A 24,457-nucleotide genomic window follows, 5' to 3' on the forward strand; every position below is an offset into this window, starting at 1 on the left:
TATGTTTTTAAAATGAACAAATGTAAATACTACTTGATTTTGATTGAGAGACCACAGAAAAGCATGTGTGCAGGGAGGACTCATTTAGTGTTTTCTGTGTCCTAATTTCAACTTTGATAAATAGCAAGGTCAACAGAAAACTGATCCTATATAAAATATTTTGGTAGAAAATAAATATCAAAAAGCTTTAGATATTCCTTCCTCATACTTTGGTATCATAGAAACAAAACTTATTTGCAATTCTACATTTTTATCGATAGGTGGCAATAGTAATAAAAATTCACCTGTTTTTCCTATCTAGTTATTATGTCAGTTCTACTGCAACTTTCCCATCATAGAAAGAACATGCTGATGACATTCAAGCTAGGTTTCAGAGTAGTATCATCTTTTTATATGCTTATTTTTCAAATCTATGTAGGTCCTTTGCAACTGACAGCATAGCCATTTCTTACAATGAAAAGACTGATACACACTCACTAATCTTGTTAATCCTTAAAATAAGTGATGTTCACATGGTATCATACTGTATGTATGCTGTTCTATGTCCTGCAATACTAGAAATGCAGGCACATTTCATGGTCTTTCTGTGACAAATTTGCATACCTCTTTACAACATAGATCTGGTTTCAGAACAAAGAGAAAACACTTTTTTTTTTTAATTTTTATTTTTTCCCATAGAGGATGCAGCCTCTCCATCTGTGGCGACATTCAAGACCTGACTGGACATAGTGCTGGGTAACCTGCTCTAGGTTCAAGATTCTGCTCAAGATAAAGTCCACTGGGACTGGACTAGATGATCTCAAGAGGTCAATTCCAACCTCAACCACTCATGTATATAATTAGTCTGCACAAAAATAGGTACAAAAGAAATAAAGAAAATTTGTACTTCATTTCAGAATTTTTAAGCAGCCTTGTATTAAACAAAAATTGACTATTTCTTCTCCTCTCCTTCAAACTCTGAATTTCAAATGACCATGAGACTAAAGACTGTGCCTGTGTATAATATAATCCTTCATTCTTCTGACTAGGTATCTAGAGCTTTTACTAAGCACTGCTATAGACTTCTTCAGTGAGGCTTGAAATGCCAGGTTCTGCTTGTTCTATGAAGAAAATTTAAGAGATCTTGACAATTTTCATCAGACATTTTCTTGAGTGTTTTTTAATAAATTTTTGCCCTAAGAAGACTATGTCAGTTCTGCTATCTTTAATTAAACATCCCAAGGGGCTAATTTTCATGTTTTCTGTGAACAGCAATGGCCTTTTTCAACATGAAGGGCTTTTAAGGTCCTGTATTGTACTGCAGCTTTTGAGCTAAAATGCATCTATAGGGAAGTACATATATGAAGATTCATGTACTCTCTCAGTGCTCTCAAAATCTGACGAGAGAAACATTTTTTATTTTTTAGAACCTGCTTTACTCCATGATGACTTTTGTTTGCTTGCTTCTGTCCCCATCTCTTGCCCAGAACTGTCTAGGTGGGCAGTATCTTTAAAAGTCTATTTTAAACAAAATTATAATGATGAAACCATCACCTTTCCCCAAAAAAATGGAAATAAAAAGAAACATGTACATAACATATATAAATCCTACGCTGCACTTATCCAGATGTCCATACATTCACTACTTGGAAGCAGAGATTCAAATAAAGGATCTGAAATGAGATCAGTCATCATGCAATATCAATGAATACAAGTCTGTAATGCTGAATTCTATCAACAATTAATGTGAACAGTGTGAAATGTATTGCCTTTCACATGAGCATTGGAAGAAATATTTTAGTCTTCATTTGTCTCATTTTTAATAACTAGATTGCTATATAAATACAGACATCCTATATTGACTGGCTTCATCTTGGTCGCTGAAAGTAACATTGATCTTACATAAAACTCATGGAATTTCAAGATTAGGGCAATTCTACAATTTTTAGATCATCTTGAGAAGAATAAAATTCCACTTCAACATAACTTGATATAGGAGACATGGTCATAGAGAACACTAAGACAAAGCACTTTTGAGCATAAATGTGTTTAAATCTAAAAAAAAAACCGCATTCAGGACTATTGTCCCTTTCTCTTGCAAATAAATTGAACGCTTTATAAACAGTAATAAATATGATGCTACTACATTTCTATATTAAAGACTTATCTCCTTCTTCCATACTTTCTATAGAAATTTGCATTCATTTAAGTAAAAAAAAAAAAAAAAAAAAATCACAATCTCAAATGAAAGCAGCAGGAGGGATTTTAAAAACAAATTACATGTTTTTTGGGCCAATAAGCAAGCACATTCTGATAGTGAACTGGTATTAGTAGGTACAGATGGCGAAACAGCAGCAGAAACACTCAAGTTCTCTTTAATAACAGTCTGGACACTCATTGATTTAAGGATTTTCCGCCTATATTAAAAAGTTGAGAATTCCCTATTTGCAATAAGCCTTAGTGTAGATTTGCATATGAAGTTTGTTATAACTCATTTTTTTCTACAAAAACAGAATAAAAAAATTTTTTACAAAGAATATAGAAGAGACTGCAGATTTTGTAGTAAGAGTAGGTTTTGTTCTTTTTTTCCCTTTGTGGGCAGGTCTAACTCAGGTTTCCATTTTATAATAATGTTCTATTTTCTCTCTGCCAGTTTTAAACTCTTGTAGTGATCTGTAATAAACAACATTCTGGCACAGCTTTATTTTCAATCAAATCCCGCTAGGGTCCAGAGTGAGTTTACATGAAATGCGCATCCCGTCCTGCTGCTTTTTGTAATCCACCACTCAGACCAAATGGGGATGAGGAATACTTACTTCACACAAATTAAAATGAGATGTTTTGGCCAAATTTGAACTTCAATGTAGGTATTTGAAAATGTTACTCATAATCCTACTTTAGTCTCCCAAGTTTGGCTAAAAAAACCTTCAAACTTCTCCTGTTCACCATTGCTCCAGTTTCTGCATCCAAATCCATTTTGCTTAAAACAGAGTATTGTGGACCTTGTAATAAAACCTAAAAATTGAACTAGATGCTGCGTACTTTGTTGAAAGTAGAACTGACAAGTCGCATTTCTGATCTCCAACTTAAAGAGGACAAGAATAACACATATACTTTTTTGTCTCTGAATGGCTGTAGCTGGCTGAGTGATACTTTCACAGAAAAGAGGTCGTACAGATCCCAAAAGGCTCCATCCCCCTCCCCCCAAAAACCCTGAAAGCATTCAACCATACAAGACAGAAGGGAAAGATCATTCAAAGCAAATTCTTAAAAATGCTTCATAAAAGAAAATCTAGTGCGCAGTTTTTACAGTTTACAGAAAGTAAAAAAACACTTCTGTGCTTCAGAATGTAAATACACTGCTCGTATTTTTCATGGTATTATGCATTTACAGATATCATTGAAATCTTTTACATGATTTGGTATTAAAAAGCTTTGAAAACCCTGTCTTTATTTTAGATAGAAACTATAGGACCCAAGTAATTTCAGATGTTCAACATTAAACACAATTATTGAGAAAATGGAAGCAACATCTGCCTCTCTCTTACAATCACTACAAAAAAACCCCAAAGCTTGCTGACACAGTATTACAGTTGGTTAAGTGCGATACCTCCTCAAAGTCAACACTAAATTGCAAACACTAGTGAGGAAAGAATAAATTTTAGGATGCCTGTTAACCCTACACATTTTACAGATGATGGTAAACTGCATGATGAGCCTTTTGCTAACTCAAGATGATGAAGCATTCTAGAAATAACATGTCAACCTTTTTCATTGTTCAGTGAAAACTCGTAATTACAGCTTCAGCAATTTGCAGATTTCTGCATTGACATTAGTTTATAAATGCTGTTTTATGCTTTAACAGGAGTATAAAGTCATATTTAGGACTTCCTGTTATATTATGGGAGAGTTCAATAAGTTGTGAAGAATGTATTCACGCAAACTGGAGTCAGAAGGGTGCTTTCCTATTGACCTTATAAAATCTATTATTATCAGTGGAGATATTCTATGTTTGAAGAAACAGATTTGAGATTTCCCAATTATCTGGCACTTTCTTGCTCTTTCAGAATTGCATTCACTGTATCTTACTGCATTTTTAAATCTTATTTTACATGTGAGAAAAATAGCATAGTTCTTGCTTTGTGCCGTAGGTACCTAATTTTCCCTGAGATAAGAGAGCTTGGTTTCTGGCATAATAAATCATAAGACTTTTCTAAATTAACTTCTTCAAAGTCAGTAACCGTTGGGAACTAGAGAAAACTTTTCAGAAAAGCATCTGAACTTAAGTGAGGAACATCCAACAATCTAAAATATAGTAACTCTCATTTTTAAATCTGCATGGTTTATCTCTAATCTATAGTTGTCAAACCTCTCCTTTTAGTCTTTGGGTACTGCTATACTCTTGGCTGATAGACTGTACAGCTTTGGTCATTCAATCTTTATGCTCTGATCAAGCTTTGGTCTTTCAGTTTTTATGCTCTGATCAAACACATCTCAGATAATCTAGACAAAATGTCCACTTTGTATCATTTGCTATAGGACAGGATTTTCAAACCTGAAGACTGAGTGGAATCTTTACACATCAGATAGTCCCTTCTTATATTTCCCTTTCCTTAATATAATGTATTCTGATTTATGATGATATAGAATTGTGTCTACTAAAAATGCTGCACTGATAATGGTTATTTCCATTGAATCAAACTCCATAGCTCGCAGGGAGCTTGGATATTCAATTAATAAAGGATCAGGTTCTTAGGGAGAGGAGGCATTAAGTGTTCTCTACACTAAGTCATTCAATTACATCTTTTAGGTACAACTGCATCTTTCCCTCCTCCTCTCTTCTTAAAAGATATTCCTACATTAAATTCTTAATAACCCAAAAGAGAAAGAACTCATAAATGGCTTTAAAAAAAAATGAACAAAACAAAGTACAACAATTTTACCTGCAACAACTGGAGATTTTCTGTCATCCAAAAGTTGAATAGCAGTACTGGCTGTCACTACATTGCTTTTGTTCGCAGTTTCTGCAAGGTGTATTAAGAAAAAAAAAAACAAAACACAAATTGAAATAACATATTGCAGAGTGAGGAAACTGAGCTTTTTTCTCCTGGTTTGAAACAACAGACTATGTGGATTTAGTACTCAGAAAATATGAAAGCAAACATCACTTTCTATGTATGCACAGAACATACAGGCACTGCCATTTCAAAATTCCCCAGCATCCCAACAACAAGCTTAAAACACTAACATGAGTAACCAATTTTTGCCTTCACTGCTAAAAGTAGCAACAAAGGTGAAAACTGGTAGGGCTTCTCATTAATGTGGACATGTGCTCTGTTGGATTTGTCTTGCTTAAAATACTAGGCTTTAAGCTCAACCTGTGCAAACATGAAATGAAAACTGTTACGCTGTGTCTTGGGGTTTCACTTGGATCCCTGTAAAAGATGCATCTGGTCAAAGGACGAGTAAATTAGCTGCAAATTTCAATGTATATTTTAGATTGACATCTGAGATTAGCTACAGAGCCCACTCAGTACTGACATAATTAGAATCCTTTCAGCATCATATATGGCTCAGCATTTAGAGAATGACAAAACTACAGACCTGTACTAAATGGGATTGAATAGACAAAGCTCCCAGGTATTTGCTCAGCAGCTCTTCTGTACCAGAGTGGAAAATGGTCAGCATTAAAAATGTTCTCCTTATCTTCAGCTGTCAGGAAATCTCTTGAGAAAGAAGAGAGAAAGAAAATACTTGTTGTTTGTTGCATGGCACACAATAGTTTCTAGCTTTGAAAGATAAGAAAAACCAAAATGTAATCTTTTGGGAAAGAAAATTATCTTGGACTAATACTATTTGTTCAACAAAAGGGTTAACTTTAGCCCCTAATAATTATTTGTGACACCTGTAATTGCTTTTGTTGGGAAGGATGAAAAAAGAACTAAAAAAACCAGTGCCTCTAAGTAACACTAAAAACCTTTGTACTGATGTGTACAAATAAAAATGCTTAGTCTAAAAAGCCTTTTTCTGTCAGCACAATGCAAGAACTGTGGACTGTACAAAGTGGAAAAGGAACTGGAGATTTGGATTTCCCTCTCAAATAATGCAAAAAAGTAATTTAACAGCCTACTTTCCAAATAATATGTCAGGGGTGGTAATGGACAAATACAGACTTCGTTCTTCAATAATCTCAGGGAATGTTGACAGAGGGAAGTTTGTGTCAGTGAAAAGAGCAAGAATGGGCTCCACGCTATTGTTCTGGTTTGCCGTCTGACAATAACAAACTGCAGTGCTATTCATCTCACCTGTCGGGCCACTCACACTACAACAATATTTCGTGGTCAGGTAAGCACCATATAATGTTATATTCCATAAACTTAGTTTATCATAAATATCAAGTGCAGATTTTCTTTTACATGCATAATGCACATAGATTTGCATGGCACTACCAAACTGTTGCCTGAAAAAGTCATTAATTATGGGACCTTATTTTATAGCTCTCCATTTTAAGCAACTTGTACCTCCACTAGATTACATCTTCTCCAAGCAAAACAGGAAAGTTGAATAATGAGATCTCCTGATCATCCTTTCACCCAGTCCACTTCTGTCACTTGGCTTTATTTCAACACCAAAAAGTATTCCACACAATAATTCAAAATCCCTGAAAAAGCTTACAGATATTTGTATTTTAGATGGCGTAGTAAAAGAAAAAAAAATCATAATCTGCAGATGTAGCATATTCATCATTCTGCTCTGAAGAATAAAGACGTGAGGCTAACTCCAAGGGAGTGGGGGGAAAGTAAATGTATGGGCCACAGGTGTAAAACAGCTTTGTTCCAAACGTTCCAGTTGAAGAATCTAAGGGATCCTATAAAGTCTTTCTAACCTGTTCTACGTATTGCAGTGTGCCAGCATAAAACCTTGGAAGAAACAGTAGATGGGCTTCCTAAAAACAAACTTTTTCTTTTTTCTTCTTTTCTCATATGGCTGCCAAGCACAGCTTTGTTACTTACTGATTAGTAAGCTGTTCCGGACCTACAAACAGGTTGATACGAGACAGTCCAGTCCGTGTTCCAAGGAAGGCAACTTCCACTCCCTTGTCAGAGTTTCTGAAATAGAGCAGAACACAAGCAAAGAAAATGTTTGAGACAGTAAATAGATAAAGCTGTATTACTGGTCACAGAAAGTACAAGTGTACACGTTCTTGAGAAAGATCATTTTAAGTATCGTTTCCTTATTTTCTTTTTTAATGCTGGTTTTTCAGTCACAAGGGTTTTGGCAAACAAACAACGTAGACATGCTATTTAGACCAAGAGTCACTAAAAAGTCAAAGACAGTAAATTTGGTAGGATTTGTGGGAAGGGACTATATGGAAGCCATAAAATAAAAAGGTGTGGCATAGGTATATACCAACTATTTAACAACCACAGGCACCCCGTGATTCAAGATGGGCAGGAATTCCAGGATTTGGCTCCCAGTCCATTCAACACTTGCACAGTACATCTATGCTTCAAGTCATAGGTGTGACCATTGCTAAAATAAGCAAAAACTAAGCTAGATTTAAAACAGCCAGCTCAAATGTAGCTGCCATCAGGACTGGCCTTAGCCTTCAGACCTTAGAAAAAAACCGCAGCAGGTAGCTCTGGCAGAACTCTGTTGCTGCATTGTTATCAGTACCAAGCTAGCTACTTGAAAGCTAGTTCTCCTATGGCTACAAGAACTTCAGTCATATTACCACAAAACCAGGGACCACAGTCTTAGCCATCTTGCTGTCTCATACTTCATTCTTCAACATATGGCTTGTCTCATTAGCGCAAGTCAGAATATGAAAGGAGATCAAAAGTCTCCCGCTAGCATCTCGCCGCAGCTGTCTTCCTTGTGTTTACTGGATCTCTTATTTCATTGTGTAGGAGGATTCCAAGAAACCTTATGCCTCTACATAAATTCATCAATGTCTACAGCATATTAGCATGCAACGATTTCTTATATTTATCTTCTAAGAGAAAACTGGATAATCGTTAGTTTGATGAACCAGATCTTACTATATTAATCTTACTCATTCAGTATGAGTATGTGCTTTACAGCAATATATTTTTTATTCAACTTTTAAAAAATAGTTCAAATTTAGTAAAATCTAATCAGGATAATCTCCAGAATTGCCCTTCAACCACAGTATTTCATGCAAACTGCTACTCTTAACAGCTGTTTTTTCTAATATATATAACACCTTGTTACTTAACACATTAGTACAGCATAACATAAATTAATTAAGTAAAACATATAAACTCTAAAAAGGCCCAGCTAATCTCCTGATTATCTGTAACAGGAATCTAGATCCCAGTTAGTTCTGAAAAACAAATAAAACAAAAACAAACAATCAAAAAGATTTAAAGAAATTACTTATTTTACCATGCAAGTTTTTCTAGATATTGTTTGTTCTGAGACAAATTACCAATTCTAGCAACAATGTTGGTAAATTTTGCATTAAATTTCTGAAGTACTCTAACCCATTCATCACAAATACTCAGACTGTAAGCTGTAGTTAGCATACCTCTTCATTAATTATACTGTGAAAACTGGATAACCTTACAACTAATCATCACGATATACACTGCAACATAAACACTTAACACTTAACTCAGAATTGGTGGTATTTAGGATCAAATGGTTAATATATTATTTTCATGCATATCAGGATTTGCTAGGTATTCCACCAGTTCACCAGCATATCTATTCAAAATTCACTCATGACTGACACAAAGCTTGCTTACTCTGATTTATTTAATGCCAGACTGGTCCAATAAGCTTCAATTGGTGCACTCACAACTGCATCAAACAGAACTTCCTGGATCAATTCTTTATCACCTATTCCAATATATTAAAATCAGTAAACATATGTACATACAGAGAGAATTTTTTTTACAAGACTAAACAATAATTTTTTGCACTGTTTATTCTGTGATATCCGTTCAAACTTTACGCACTATTAAGCATTTACTATGTAATATTACATGATATATTACCACAATGCAGTTTTTCATATATCATTTCGTTGTACTAACAATGTTAGATTAAAAACCAAAAAATGATTCTCCTTCATGTAACACATTTACATACATGTTAGCTAATGCTCGTATTTGCACATGACATAAGGTTAAAACAGTTAGGCCTACGAACAGTCACAAAAACTCTACATTTTTGCAAACAGACAAAAGATGCACTTCTCCATCTGATTTTTTTTTATTCTGCTTTGCAGTTCAGAAATGCTAATTGCATACATATTCTCCCTGAAATACTCATGAAATATCTGTCATATTTTTTAGAGGCGTCATCCAAGGATTGATTCAGACCAATCCTCTCTAACTTATAAAATCAGATGGGGCGATAATATTGCATAGTGCAGCTACACCATCTGAACAGAAACTTGAGTGTTTAGTTCAGGCATATTATTTACCATAAAAGTCAGAAATGTGTATCATTAATATCTTTATTGATACCCTGGAAAAAGCTCAAAACCAAATGAAATTCCAAAGTAACATCAGCCAAGCAATTCAATCTCAATTTATCGCTGTTTAAACCAAGCAGCTTTACATTTTGTAGAAGGTTCAGTACAACACTTTTTAGCTGGGGTAAAGCCTACTACATACATATTTAACAAAATACTTGCATTGGAGCAATGGCTCTTTTCCTGTGAGGTAGCGTTTAATTGCGTCTAACTGAGTCATTTGACGGTGTTCAGGATGTAAGTCAGTGTTGCAGTAGGACCTGTGAACACATTGCGAAAACATTAAAAAATGTTAAAATGTATAAGCATCACCTCTCTTTGTCTTTGAACACAAAAAAATTGAGCTTAGCAAGCACAAACAATATGAAACCAAGATGGGTAACAGACACCAATCTGATGCTTTGTTTAAGGCTTACCATTCATCTGCTAAAGATACATCAGGGTGTTCTAAATCATGTAAACCTGTAACAGGAATAATAATGGGTTATTTAGGGAGCAGTCTGGGTAACAGATGGTTATTTACATACACTCCATAACATAAACCCTTCCTTCTTGGAAAGTGCACTATTACCACAATGTAATAAATCACAGTAAACTATGTTCAAATACACTTTAGGGTCTAACAAACTGGCAAAAGCCAACTAAATCAGATCTAAAACTGAACAAGTAGGAAAAACTTCTTTTGTGCTGATATGTTTAACTCATGCTCACTTGATCTATTTGAAGTTTAGAAGAAAATTTGAGCAAAGAGAAATACACAATGGTAAAAGACTCCTATTTGTACTTCCGTGTTCCATTTGGCTAGTAAAGTTCTTTATGCCAAAATACATACTTCTCATTTCATAAGAGTTGTTCTTTTTTAAAAAAATAAAAATTTTTAAAAAGAACAATTCCCTCAAAACCTAATCACACAGCCCATGAACACAAACAGCAATTTACAGGATCGTTCAGAATAGGTTTATTGTACTAACGGGTCACACAAATGCTTGTCAATAAGAACTATATCATTAGTTATATAGCATAATAAAAATTTACTTTGGCAATTTTAAAAACTTTTAAAACACTTCTCAATAGACAATAAGCAAACAGGGTTCAGAAGACAGGGTCTGGGTTTAAACCTGCTGAGTACATAATAAACAACGACAGAGCTCCACTGATTAAAGAAAGCAGGGAAGTAAAAACTAGAATTATAATTACAGTCCTTGGGGAGGACAGTGAGGTGTCAGTGACAGAGAATCAGTGAAGGTAAGAGTGGGAGAACAGGCGCAGTTAGCTATGGCTGTGTTAACAATTCTGGTGATGCATCTGGGAGGAAATATCAGGCCTACTGGCTGAGATGTATGGCTGGAGTAAAGAACATAGGTGAGAGGTATGTTTGGAACAGTTTGGAGAGTAAGCAGCTCTAAGCCTCCTGCTGTGCTCTCTTTCTATCTAGACGTGTATTTGCTGTGCAAGTGACTCAAATTTTAAAGCATTTCTTTTTACATCTCTCCTTGGTACAGGAACATATTCATGTCCCAAAATACAGCTGAGGAACAGTGACATGAAGAAATTAACTATCTTGTTTAACATCACTGACAAAACAAGAAGCAGAATTGGAAATGCAGACTTAAGCATAATATCAGAAAGCATTCCTCTATTGAAACATTTTTTGCTCAGCAGCTGCTAAAACTTCTCAACCTTCTCTTCACTCTTCTGAAATGCCTCTGCTCTTCCTTCACCTCCAGGAACCTTTGTTTATGATCTTGTCGCCAAACAACTTTATCACTACTCACAGTTGACTTCTCCACTCATTTTAATTGTGGACTTACCAAAACTAAAATCCTAAAGAAAGAGTTGTTCTCCTGGTTACTTCTACTGCTATTATAAAAATGCAAAATGTAAAACCCTGTAGACAATGCCCAAAGTAGTTATAGCTCTGAAAGATTTCATAATGTATAGTCTGCAAACAAAACAGCCATAGCCATTACAGTGCTCTCAGTAGTTACTTCATTCAGAAAACACCACAAACAATTAACATTGGACCCCAAAAGATTCTCTAGAAGCTTAAGAGAGGAGGACGGAAGATGATCCCCATCTAAAGAAGATTCACGAAACAGTTTGACTATACAAATGAGGGGAAAAATCCCATCAAGATCTTCAAAGAAAAAAAAAAAAACAGGGAAAAACATCTAATTCTCTTATGGAATCTGCAAACAAACATACAAGCTTTAGGTCTACCAAATCAACAATAAAACTACTGTGTAAGCAACATGAGAAGGTAGGTATCTTACCTTCTTCTACAGTTACATTCCCTCTGAAGAAATATTTTCCGTGTCCTCTAGAGAGAGCCACACCTAAACTGTGCAGAGAAATAAAGCATACCTTGAAATCTGTGAGATAAACAAAACAGACATTCAGAACTACTTTCATTTCTAACATTTCCAGCCAGTGTACTATGATTAACTTTAAAACCGTTTGTTTCCAAACCCTCACTGATCATATTTATTGTTCAACTAGCTGCTTCAATGCTGTTTCAGTTCTGACGTGCCTGCAAAAAATTGGCTGTATTTAGGTGTGCTTAGAGGTGCAGTAAACCATTATTCTCTGGCCTACTAATAAACTAGGCCCTCTAAGCTCACTGTTGTTCACCCAGCATGAGGTTTCTTCAGCTAAGCCTTGAACATGCCCCTGGCCTTACAATGAAGGAGACAAGTTTTTGTAAATCAGACTAAGCTGTTGAGAAACTACATAGGTGTGTGAATCAATGGAGCTACTGAGAGGAAAATAATTTCATATGGGACATGACTCCTCTTGGACTAATTTTTCTGCAATTCATACTTTATAGCTAGTTTAACTTTTTTGTATTGGTTTCAGCTTTATAAACTCTTCACAGTTACGCACCCAGTTTTGGTCTGGTTTTAAGTCTACTGTTTAAACTATTCAAGTCTAACGAACTGGCTGAGGGATCTCATGCCTCTTCCTATTGAACCCTATCCAGAATACCTTCTGGCATACATTCATTCAAGGGGATTATATCAGGCTAGGAACCTGCCAGTCATCAGTAAGACTGCAAATGCATGGGCGGATACTTTAAGCACATGTAGAGGCACCAACTCCAAGAGCACACATGCTGCAATTAATAGCTCAATCTGGAGATGGGCTGTACAGTAAACACCTTTGACACTACAGTGTATATTTTAACAAATGTTGCCCCTGCTGTCTTCCTGAATCTATACTCCCACCCATTAAAAACAGATACAGGTCACGTTGAAAAAGGCAGGACAGTTTTCCTAATACATTTCTGTCCTAAGAATCAGAACTCACACTGCATGCATATATGTAGTCCCATATCTACTTACTAAACAACAACAACAAAACCCCAAACCCCAAAACACACAAAAAAACCCCACTGAGTTTTACCACTCGTGTGATTTTTAAGAAGAATAAACACATGTATTAGAGATCAAAGAAATGTGGCTATATTTTCTCTATGTGGAAATGTAGCTCAAGTTCTGTGAAATTGTTCCATTGAAGAAAATTTCAGCTAAGTATTGCAATTATCAGCCTCCTGCTTTAAGCATAAGGTATAATTAGTATTCTGTTATTAATGGATTATTTCTATTCCAAATACAGGCATTTTAAAAGTGATTTCCTGTCTTTTTTTTTCCCTCCTAATATGCATGCCGAAATAACATGGCTGAGTTGCTCAGTTTTAGTTATACTAATACACTGAAGATAGTTCAGAGAAACAAAATATCCAAACCTCAAATTGGAAGTGAAATATTATCTCATTTTACATTACATTTCTGTTGTGGAAAAACATCAAAATGGGGCTCAAAATGTAGTTATTTAAATGGATTATAGTATTTATAGCTCTCCAAGTACTTGCAAAAGCCTTTTGTTCAATGTAAACTTCAACTGAATATTTTTTTAATGAAACGTAAGCCATGACAAACACTGTGAGTTTGCCTGTGTGAGCTTGCACAAACTTTCCATCGCTGGAAAAGCTGAAAGGAATGCTGGTAGGCTCCTTTTCCTTGCTATTTCCAGCATTGTCCAGGGATATTTCATTGTCAGCTTTTGCTGATGAGCTTTTAATGAGTTCACAAGCTCTGTACAAATGCAAATCCAATGAGTCTGATGAAATGTCCATTTATATGGTCGGCTCTACCTGAACGGAGTACCCTTGATGTCTGTATAATAGTAGTCATTTGTCATCACCAATACCCGCTTCTAGATTCAGAACAAGAAAGTCAGAAGGGGAAGGAGGAAGAAGTTAGTTTGCTATAAGAAATGTATAAAAGATCAAGTGGTTAGTCACTGATAAAATTACAAGCAATGTTTACATTCAGTGAGTGAAAAAAAATATACTGCAGTGAATCATATTTATGGCAATCTTAAAAATTGTTAAAAAAATGAACTCCTTGCTTTATACTTAATTGGAATAATATTTTATACATTGTACCCCTTTGTCCACTGTCTTCTTCACTTCCATGGAGAATTTCCCTGTTTTCCGATTCACCATTGCATTTCGGAGCTGAAATGAAGGAAATGTGTGTCAATTCCTTTATTTGCATTTTCTGTAATTCTTTCAACTCTGAGCTCTCTCGTACACTCAACTGGCCTAAGCAGTATTTATTTTTCTTCATTTCTTCACTTTTTACTACACACTGAACAATTCCCTTACAGATTTTATTATTGACTGTCTAGGACAAGACTCCTGCTGCACAACTTTACCAAGTTGCTGAGGTACATGAGACATGAGCTCTTAGCAGCCTTCATAGTAAAATAGCTCTTTGTGTATTAATCTCGATCTTATGTGGGATAAACAGTGTAACTGACTACTGTTCTGCAGTTACTGCATAGGAAGATAAGGACTAGGTTCCCAGCTAGATTTAGCTGAAGTTAGACCAGGGCTCAGTGTTTAAATGCATCAACAATTATACATTTAACAACAAAGCAAAAAAGAGAAATCTCCACTTACACTTCACTATTCCTTCTTCTTCTGCTTGATACTCTACATTGGGCCACGCACAAGAAACTGCATCTTAACTGCATCAGAAATTAGAACTAGCAAAAGAATGACAGCCCATTTGATCAGTAACCTATTTCAATGGGAACACACAGCTGCAGTGCCCTGTGATTCCCCCTGGTTGTCCATTGGTGTTCAGGTGCCCCTTGCAAGGTAATAAATTCTATCTCTGTAATGGAAGCCCTAGGTCAGTCACAGCTTTAAGAATTGGCCTGGATCCCTCCCTCTCAAAGTCATCCAAAAGACTTTTTAAATCCCCTTCAAAAACAGGTTTCATTATTCTATAAACCAAAAACTCAAAGCAGGTAGGGAAAACAGAAAGTAAATTTAAAAGGGCTTATACACAATGATTTATCTGCTGTTCTGCAAGTTAAACCTGTTACATTTTAAATTACCACAAACACTGTTTTTCAGTAACTTTATTCTAGCCTCTGCATGAGCTGCAATCTCCTGAATCTGGGCTGCTAAGTCGCTTACCCATCAACTCTGAAAAGTCTTCCCTTAGCACACCTATTTGCTCCCTAGGAAAGAAGGGCCTTCTCCCAGAAGACACCAGCTGACACAGCCGCACGGGTGAACATGCATGATGATGAAAAAAAGAGTAAAAAAACGCAACAGCTGTCTACCAGGTCCATAAGTCAAAATGACCTGTAATGTTCCTAACAATGCGTTCACACTACCCTGACACAGTTGCTCTGAGAGCAGGGTCTCAGGGCTGGAACTGAAGAATGACAAGACATGGGTTTTGAGAAATCCTCAGCTTTAGGGTTTTGAATTTGCCTATTTATCAGTTCAGGACTTTAGGGAATAAGAAAGTTACTGTTTAGCAGTTATACCATCCATATACGGGTATTTTATTTGAATGCTCTTAGATCTACAAATTGAAGAAGTGACTCTTTTTGCTTATATTTTTAATTAATAGCACGGATGCAGAAAGTTTAAGGTGGTTGTTTCAGAATACCTTCAATTACAAAGCAAAACTGCCGTAACCGGTGGGATTTTTTGTGGTAGGAAGCACCTATAAATCTTTCGCAGCTGTAATTTTCATTACAATAGGAAAAATCCACTATCACTAATCAATTCACACTCCCTCTTCAGGTATATTCAAAACACAGAATAATATTGACAAAATGAGCATTTTTATGTTTCTTCTATTGCTTATCTATCTGAACACAATTTTGGACATCGTGTTCTCGCTGAATAAATATCCCCTGTTCTCCAGTACCTCATACCAGATTGGGCAATTCAGTCAGATTTTAATGAAAAGTTGTGAAGATAGTCATATCAATGCACTCTGCAGACTTGTTGAGTCAGCATGGAGTGAAAAGGGAATGACCAAACTTGCCAGTGAAATCTCTGGTTTTATTCTCATGAATAAGTTGAGCATGGCTGTCCTATCAAAAACTGCAAACTGCAGCTCTTTAATTCTGGGGCATCTAGATTTGAATTAACAGTCTTACTCTTCTGTCAGTGAGTGTAAAAAAATAATTTCTAGCTGGAGGCATGTATAATATAAAGCATATATTTTACTGTAGATTTTTTTTAACAATACATAATAGGCAATTCTGGAAATATTTTCCCATTTTAAGTTTTGTGGTTTTGGACTTGGAGAGCTGGTCTTAATTAACCATCTACTTTCTAACATTTACAGAACAGTTCCATTTAACATGGTTTTCATTTTTCTCCTATTGGTGCCTGCAGTCGTCTAAAACCCATTCCTCCCACAAGCCTCAGGCAAGTCATAGATTTACTAAAAGGGCCTCCAAACTCTCAGTAGTGTTTAAGATCAAGTCTGCATGTGGGATTTAGTTTTACTTTTCCTCTTTTTTTTTTTTGCTTGCTGCGATTACATTTCTTGGCTTTGTAATCTGGTTTCTCGGCTCTTCTGCAGTTTCATCTGCCTCCTCAAATCCATGAAATAAGTACTGCCTCAGTTGGCTTCAAGCCCCCAAACATTCATTCATAGTCTTTTTTATATGGAAAAAATATTTCATTCAGCTAGAAGTTATAATAAAAGAATAAGAATAAAAGAAAATGAACTGATCAATATATTTTTACATCAACTCTATTTCATGGTGAAAAAAATTCTAATCTTTGTTCTGCCACCGTTTCATTATTTGGTGACTAGTGAAAACCTATTTCTTCACCTCTTCAGAGTAACACACATTACTACTCCTTCAACTAAATACCTTCCAATCAATTGCTAAAAACCCAGTTTCACTGCTATAGAATGACATCATTCTATATTCTTGGAAAACTATGTAACCATTAAATTAATGTGGTAAATAGTAAGAAAAAGTCTTAATCAGCTTCCACATAACTGTTTCATGGGAGAAAATATACTAGTAGTAGTCTATGGTATTAAAAACAGCTATATGAATACATTAATTCTTTCCCTCTACAGTTGAATAAACAATGCTTTACTACCCAAGCTTGGAAAAAATCAAGGACATCAAATCCAAGGCATTGGGTAAAGCAGAGCCACATGTGGCTCTCAACTCAGTAATTTACTTCACAAAGTTTTAAGTCTTCTACACAATATTTACCATTTTCACTCAAAATCAACAATATTAAGGAATTGCCTATTACAAAAGACCAACAAAAATAACACACACTTTGTGGACAGTCATTTGGATTCTCACATCAGAGAAGCACAAAAAGATGGGTTTCATTACAATACTCCACAGAACTCCCTTCAAATTCTATTCTCATTCTATCTCTAATGCTAATAATGACTCTGCCTGAAGCTTCAATATTAGTTTATTTCATATCTCCTTCTTTTTTATTCTTCTATTAGTATTTCTGACCATCAGCCCCATTAGTAACATAGTATGAATGACTTGCATATGATTTCCCACAAACACAAAAAAACTTGTAATGATATAGCAGGTTGACTTTTAAAAATAGCTGCAAAAATATTATTTGTTTGACATTGTATTTTTTGCTATACAGATATTTACATCAAGGTCTCCATTATGTGTGGCATTGCTGAAGTATTACAACAATATTTGGAATGGTGATACATTTTTCTACAATATTTAACCTGCTGTTTTTTCAGATGACACTTGGTCACAAGTCATCAAACAGTAGATGTGTAGGCCATTTCACAAAACTTATCTTTTGGGGGGATTATTTATCAAAGAACGCCTGCTTATTCAGGAATGCACTTGTGAATTATTAGCATTGATAAACAGGATCATTGAAAGAAGTCACTACAACACACCTGTATTACACGAGTACTGAAAATTGTGTTTATTGCTGCTCCAAAACCACCACAGAATCTCTAGGATTTTCCTATTATGTATTAAATATTTATTAAAATTTATTTCACTTATGATTTATCTAATTTTTTTCTCTTACATACTGGGCAATGAACCTGGATTTTTTCTACAAATGTAATGCTCAATTTAGTCTATTTGTAATCTAGCTTAACAACTTCTCTCCTTCAAAAGATGAAACAATTGGAAAGGCTGCTTTTTAATATGTTACAACTCAAAAAAACCCACTTTTTAACAAACTTTTTTTTTAGTTGAAAGGGAAATAGTCAGATAAAATGTATGTATGTATCTTTCATCAAAATATGAAATAAAACTTTCTGCAGCCTATGGATAGACAAAACTTGATTTTTGCTAGAAATTTTCAGAAAAAGTGACAAAGCTTAGAGGTCTCAAACCAAGGAAATAGAAAGAGCTGAATCAGGACTTTTTGCTTTCATATGTATTCAGACAGAATCTCAATTACAAATAAAACTTAATTTTCAATGCCATAGAAATAGTTCAGCGTTACATTAATTGAACCACTGAATTTCTACTAAGATATGATTAAAATATATGAGGGATCAAACTATAAAAACTAAGCTGAGCAAGTATTAGAAGAAATAAAAAGGGGGAAAAAAAACCCAAAGAGAAATAATATGAAAAAGAAGTCATGAAGTTTTAAAAGCTGTGCTTAACTACAGTAATAACATTTGAAAGAAGAGAGGAAATTTTAAAAGGTCATTTGCAGAGGAACTGGTTCTGTAATATGTGATCAAAGATAAGAGAAGAGGCAAAGTATAAAATATTAAGTCAATATGACTGCCAAGATTACAGAAGGCTGCTACAGTATATGAAAATCTAATGAGGAAGCCTTAAATACTGTATGCATAGAAAACTGCACAAAGCTATAAAAGAAACGTCAAAAAAGCTTGAGCGTGCACTCCAACACAAAACTTTAAAGAAGTAAGATGGCGTCCTAGGAGAAGATGAGGACAATCTATCACCTGATGAAACAGACATTGTTTAAAACATAAATGAACTGTTTTCACTATTCACAAAGGGGGCGGAGAGAGGGAGGAATGTAAAACATATATTTTGCAGGGGAGAAAGAAAATACAGACTTATGTCAGAACAGGGATCAAGAAATTAGTACATCTGAAGACTGACAAGACTCCAGGGGCATTTGTACGTGATCCATCCCAGATTTCAGAAGGACATAACAAAGTAAACATGGGAACCTTCAGTGGATATGTTCAAAACCTCCCTGGAAAAGCAGAGGTATGAGGGACTTGAGAGAAGCTAACACAGTACTGATATTTGAGAAGGCATTGAGGAGACATCTATGAAAAATACAGACATGCAGTCGTGACTTTGGCAGTAGGGAACTTATGGGAGAAACTAAATTACAGGACAGAAAGGGGAACACCTGGAAAGTTACGATTTAATTAAGGACAGTCAGCACAGATTCACACAAAACGAATCATGCCTAACAAATCAGATTTATTGAGGAAGTAACAGAAAGACCAGGCAAAGGTTAAGCCATGGACATAAGGAAAGCTTTTGATACAGTACTGCAGAAAAGGCTAAGCCTGCAAGGTAAGAAAGAAGAACATAAAGAGTGAACTACAGAGTAGATGGAGCACTGAAAAATGAGTCTAACGGATTGTTTGCACAACAGCTGACAGACATAGAACGCATGCTTCTGCAGCTACCCATATGTCTGAAATTAGGCGTTTGGTCTGTGCTCTGAACAGAGGTCAAAGAATCCAATTTTACTTATTCATCTGATTTTTTTTTTTTATTTTGTATATTAAGGGAAACAGCTCTCATTACTTCCATTAGGAAAGAGGGATCTTCTCACGGAAAGAAGTTAAACTCACTTCTGAGTTTCAGCAGTTGTCTGGGCCAGTCCTAAAGAGATATTCTATTCCCTTCTCTAGCACTGTATTTGCTATCCAGCAAAAATACACAATGGGATGCATGAAGAATACAAGGGTGATGAGTTTTACCAAAGATACAAATAGTCTGTGTTTGTGGTATACACATATGTAAGGAAGAATTAATACAAAACAGTTATAAAATTCTGAATGAAGTGAAAGGGGCTATTGTCCTTCCCTTCCGGCAAGCAGTCAGGTGGCCTCTCTAATGACCACTTAAACAGCTTACAGGTACAGTAGTGGGATCCAACAATGTCTTCTGACATGGTTTTAAAACACAGCACTTACCACATCATCTCTGTCTTCCCACTCGACCTCAGAAAGATCCACACTACTGTAGTTGGGCTTTCTTCGCTTCTTCCCCTCTTCATACTGGTGTAAAGAAGGGGAAATATTTAGCACATCCTGTTTTATTTGCACAAAGATTATGTATCAGAAGATTATTTAAATCTTCTGGATGCATGACAATCGCAAACAATACACATAACAGTAGGTAGCTTAATTCACACAATGTGCACCATATTGCTGCATAAATGGTGTCTGTGAACTAAAAATCTATATCACACAAGATTATTTGCATGGTCTCTTGCCATGATACAAAGCGTTTCTGCATACACACACTGGGAAGTCAAACTCAGCAGTTGCACCTTCTCCCCATACGGAAAATACATGAGACCTTGATCTTGTAGTTTATGTTAAATATCTCATACTAGCTCTTTCGGCTGTACAGAAAGTTATTTTTACTATAATCTTATCAACAAAATGTTTACCCATTTCTCTTTAAACAAGACAAGATGCAAGTCTTGGGAAGTATGGTGTTAACATTTGCTGATGCTCATTTTATCTACAGCTTCATGGGGAAAAAGTAATATACTAATAATGATAATTTACAGTTTTTTATCACTAGTCACTGTTACACTGTAAACCACACATTTGAAATAAACATTCTAGCGACAAATTGATTTGACATCAAGGTGTTTATAACGTAGGAAATTCTGCCCTCTGCTGAACATTCAGAATCAGAGAGCCTACTAGCGTTAAGAACAAAAATCTTGCTCAGCAGAAGAAGAAAAAAGTATTTAGGAAAATCTGTGAATAAAGAACCTAACTGGTTACGAACAATTATGAAAATATATTTGAAAAAATTTAAATCTGTGAGAGGATCAGCGTACTGTGAAATCTGGTCATTTTCTTTTATGATGCATCTAAGCAGGAGGGAAAACCACAAGTCTTTCTATGAAGTATCACAGGTGACATTGGGATATCATGAAAAATCCCCAAATTGCTTCTGTGACTCCTCAACAACAGCATCATAGAAGGACAGAAAATGCACCTGTAAGCTAGTATATATAGTTGATTCTCCTATCTCAGGGCAGGACCGACTACACCATAAACTAAACCTGTCAGTGCTTGAGACAGCCAGTTTATCACTGGGGCCAGTGGTGCAGGAACTTTCAATCACATTCTGCAGATAACAGAGAGACTAGAGAGGCCAAAGAAAACACTTGCCCTCTGAGCATTAAGTTTATTCCCATCCTGACTTATTCCTCTCCAAATTAAAAGATTCGTATGTGAATACCGCAGTTGCTTTTGTAGACCACAGTATTTAAAAACAGGCATGACAAAATCTTCCTGAGGAACACCAAACTTCTAAAAATATCAACTACTGGATCATAATCACAAAGAGATTTTGAGGTATTGGTAGCACTGTAAAGTTTCTTTCAGCACAGGCTTCACTAAGCCTCCTTAATTTTTGCTTATAACAACTTGGATATTTCAATTATTTCTACAGATGATTCTTTTAGGAAACTATGTGGGATAAAATCCCGAATCAATTCTCATTCTTCTTTCGAATAACAAGAAGTCCTTGCAACTCTGATGGGCTAAGTCTTTGACAAAGTTCTGAGAAATCATGCAGCTGCAATTGAAGAGTACTTTCATCTGCTTTTCTTGCCCCTCTGCTAGAAGCCACCATTCTTGTAACAGCAAGGTTATCTACTTCTGGGCTAATGCTATTCAACAGATGGGTAGAGAGATGTAAAAAATTTCTGCTTTCAGCACATGCTTATACACTAAACTGTGAATTCAAGCAGCTCAGTGCTACTATTCATGCTTTCTATGTGACAGCTTTGATAGCCGAAGAGACAACTATACTCAAATACTGAAGTACAAAATTTGCAGCCAATATAGCTAAATCTCACAAGAAAAAAATACGAGAGGATAACATTCAAGTCATTAGCAGGGCTTGATTTTTAGAGCTATGTTTTGCAAGACTTTCATTATGGCTGCAGCTATATCAACATTATCTTTAATATTTACAAAGAGTAACTACGTCTACTTTCTGTGGCTGCACCGATTAACCAAGCAAATCTTTCATCTGATTTAGTCATTCTCTTCTAGAAATGGTTACAGTCAAGCTCTGAAATACTGAAAGCTGAGAAGTGTTACACAGAAGTTAGCCGGGATCATTTGAGTAGAGCAAACAGCTCCTGTACTGGTTCCCGTGTTTAATTACATCCTTAGTCACAGATGTTGAAGAGCTTCTGGGCTATACTGCATTCTCAGACCCATGTGCAAATCCTTACTTATGACAATAGGAGTTGATCTTGTGTGTCTGACAGCAGAAGTAGGCTTTGAACATAAGGCAAACCATTTGCATCATATTGATTATGGGGTTTGTATTTATTTTAATCATACAGATTCCACACCTTGCACTCCAAGAGCAAAAACAAAATCCAAAAACAATAAATTAAGAGCTGGATAAAACATTCAAAGTTCTGCAACAAAGCCAGAATTGGAAGCATTCATGTCTTTAAAAATTCAGATAAGTGGAAACAAAGCCAAAATCCCAGTGCTCAAGCAAGGGTTAGGCTCTATAAACACTCAAAGGAATTGAAAGTGCAGTTCTCAAATGCATTTAAGACAGGAACTAATAAAGTACTGAGATGCCTAACCCCTCATTCAGCTCTTACACTTTAGGGGCTACTGTTTAATTGCCTACACAGGAATTCAATAAGTGAAGAGTAGATTTATTTTATTGTTCAGAAAAGGATGACAGAGAAAACAGAAAAACAACCTCCAGCAAGGACAGTATACCAAAAAATAGCAATTATTTGTACATCTGGGTAACTCTGCCTACAAATCTAATCTTCATGAAGGTACACCTTATTCCCAGCAGTAAACTGACATATCTTTATGCTTGTCTAACTAGGGCCTAAAACATAAATTAAGTAGATCAAATAGAAAATACTTCATAATACTGCTGTTCAGTTGGCCATTCCTCTCTACCTTCTTTCTAGTTTTATTGCTTAACTATTTTCTTATTAAAAGTTATTAATGGACATGGAAGTCATTCACCATAGAAGCGTTTCAAAAACGGCATTCATCTGAAGAATTCATCTGAGACTCCTTGGTGAAGTACAAAATACTGATTGAAGCCTGAAGCCAAACCCATCTGCAAGATTACTATAAAGCATTGAAACAAATTATTAAGGGACCCACTGGGAAAGATAGAAACTAGGAGCTCTACCAAATTACTCTGATTTAAGTATATGAGGAAAAGAGCTAGATTTAAACTCTGTGCTGCTAATCTTCTTTGACCAGTATAAATTGCGTGGTGATATTATACAGTAGTTAACCGCAGGTGTGGGTGGGAGGGTGAAGGATGCTGAAAACATTTTAACGATCTGGATTGCAATGCAAGAATCTCTTAATCTGCTCAAACCTACGTGATAGCTTCACCATATTTTTGTTTGGGAAAAAAAAACGGAAATGCTTTTGTTTAGTAATCAAAATGAGCTTTATCTTACTCAGTATCTTTTATTTGAGGCTTAGCCAAACTCCTATAGCACTGGATGATTCAAACAACATGTGACATGTACTGTCCAAAGACTGAAGCACATTTTTTCACCACCCCATATACAACCATTTACATGTGTCATTATTAAACTCTCTGCTTTGATTTTTTTTTTTTTTTTTAACACTAGCAGTCCCAAACCATCTGCATTGAATACGACCTGGCACGTATTTATAAAGTCATAGTGCAGCAATCTGATCATGGAGGGAGCACGCTACATCTTAACAGCTGCAAGCCTTGGGTCTAAGGCAGTTGGAATTTCTCAGACGTGCTCCATCTGGGTAATCGGGAGGTAGGAGACAGCAAGTTGCTGTGATAGCAGCCTTGGAAGCATCGATAGATTTTAGCGAACTTGCTTAGCCACACTTGTGGAATCATCTGTGAGAAAATATTAAGCGAGAAAGTATCTACTAAACAACAACCAAAAACTAGAGAGGTAAAATAATTTCAAGGGAAAGCTCTTCCTTGCCAAACCACTATCATATGTACAAAAGTAAGGAATCGGGAACTAAAAAAACTCCTCCAATTTTAAAACATAGCATCAATAGATTAAGTTTCATCTTTTTGGATTTGTACTTCAAAATTAGGATAATGTCTTCATCTAAACAGATCAGAGAATGATCCCAATTTTCTTTGGTTAGGAGACAAATGAACATTTGCAAATATATTTCACTGTGCTTGAATTCTACATAACTAAATACATAATACAATTGCATATATAACTGTAACTTACATTCAGCCATTCTGTATTCTTGTCTACACAGTTTGATAGGAAAGGCTGAACGAACAAATATCAGAGGAAAAGCATCATGCACTAAAATTACGGACTTTTCCATATAGTTTCAATAAACAAACATTGACTGGATACACTGTCATTATTGCAATTCCCTGGTCTAAGCGGTTATTCAG

General features: G+C 35.6%; 1 protein-coding gene across 5 annotated transcripts in view; it reads right to left on the minus strand.

Annotated features, from left to right (window-relative positions):
* Nucleotides 1-24,457, minus strand: part of CACNA2D3 (calcium voltage-gated channel auxiliary subunit alpha2delta 3) — a 472,558-nt gene that overhangs the window by 85,653 nt on the left and 362,448 nt on the right. For all 5 annotated transcript variants that reach the window (XR_012765257.1, XM_075432892.1, XM_075432891.1 and 2 more), the window contains 10 exons: nucleotides 19,981-20,064; nucleotides 13,932-14,003; nucleotides 13,638-13,699; nucleotides 11,758-11,825; nucleotides 9,901-9,946; nucleotides 9,647-9,744; nucleotides 8,751-8,844; nucleotides 6,993-7,088; nucleotides 5,584-5,705; nucleotides 4,923-5,003 (listed from right to left, as the gene is read on the minus strand). Coding sequence is in view for 4 of the 5 variants with exons in the window: in XM_075432892.1 (XP_075289007.1) it covers nucleotides 4,923-5,003; nucleotides 5,584-5,705; nucleotides 6,993-7,088; nucleotides 8,751-8,844; nucleotides 9,647-9,744; nucleotides 9,901-9,946; nucleotides 11,758-11,825; nucleotides 13,638-13,699; nucleotides 13,932-14,003; nucleotides 19,981-20,064 (823 nt within the window). In the remaining variant the exon portion in view is untranslated. The remainder of the gene's footprint in view (nucleotides 1-4,922; nucleotides 5,004-5,583; nucleotides 5,706-6,992; nucleotides 7,089-8,750; nucleotides 8,845-9,646; nucleotides 9,745-9,900; nucleotides 9,947-11,757; nucleotides 11,826-13,637; nucleotides 13,700-13,931; nucleotides 14,004-19,980; nucleotides 20,065-24,457) is intronic.

The sequence above is a fragment of the Opisthocomus hoazin genome, chromosome 11, assembly GCF_030867145.1.
Source record: "Opisthocomus hoazin isolate bOpiHoa1 chromosome 11, bOpiHoa1.hap1, whole genome shotgun sequence".
NCBI lineage: Eukaryota > Metazoa > Chordata > Aves > Opisthocomiformes > Opisthocomidae > Opisthocomus > Opisthocomus hoazin.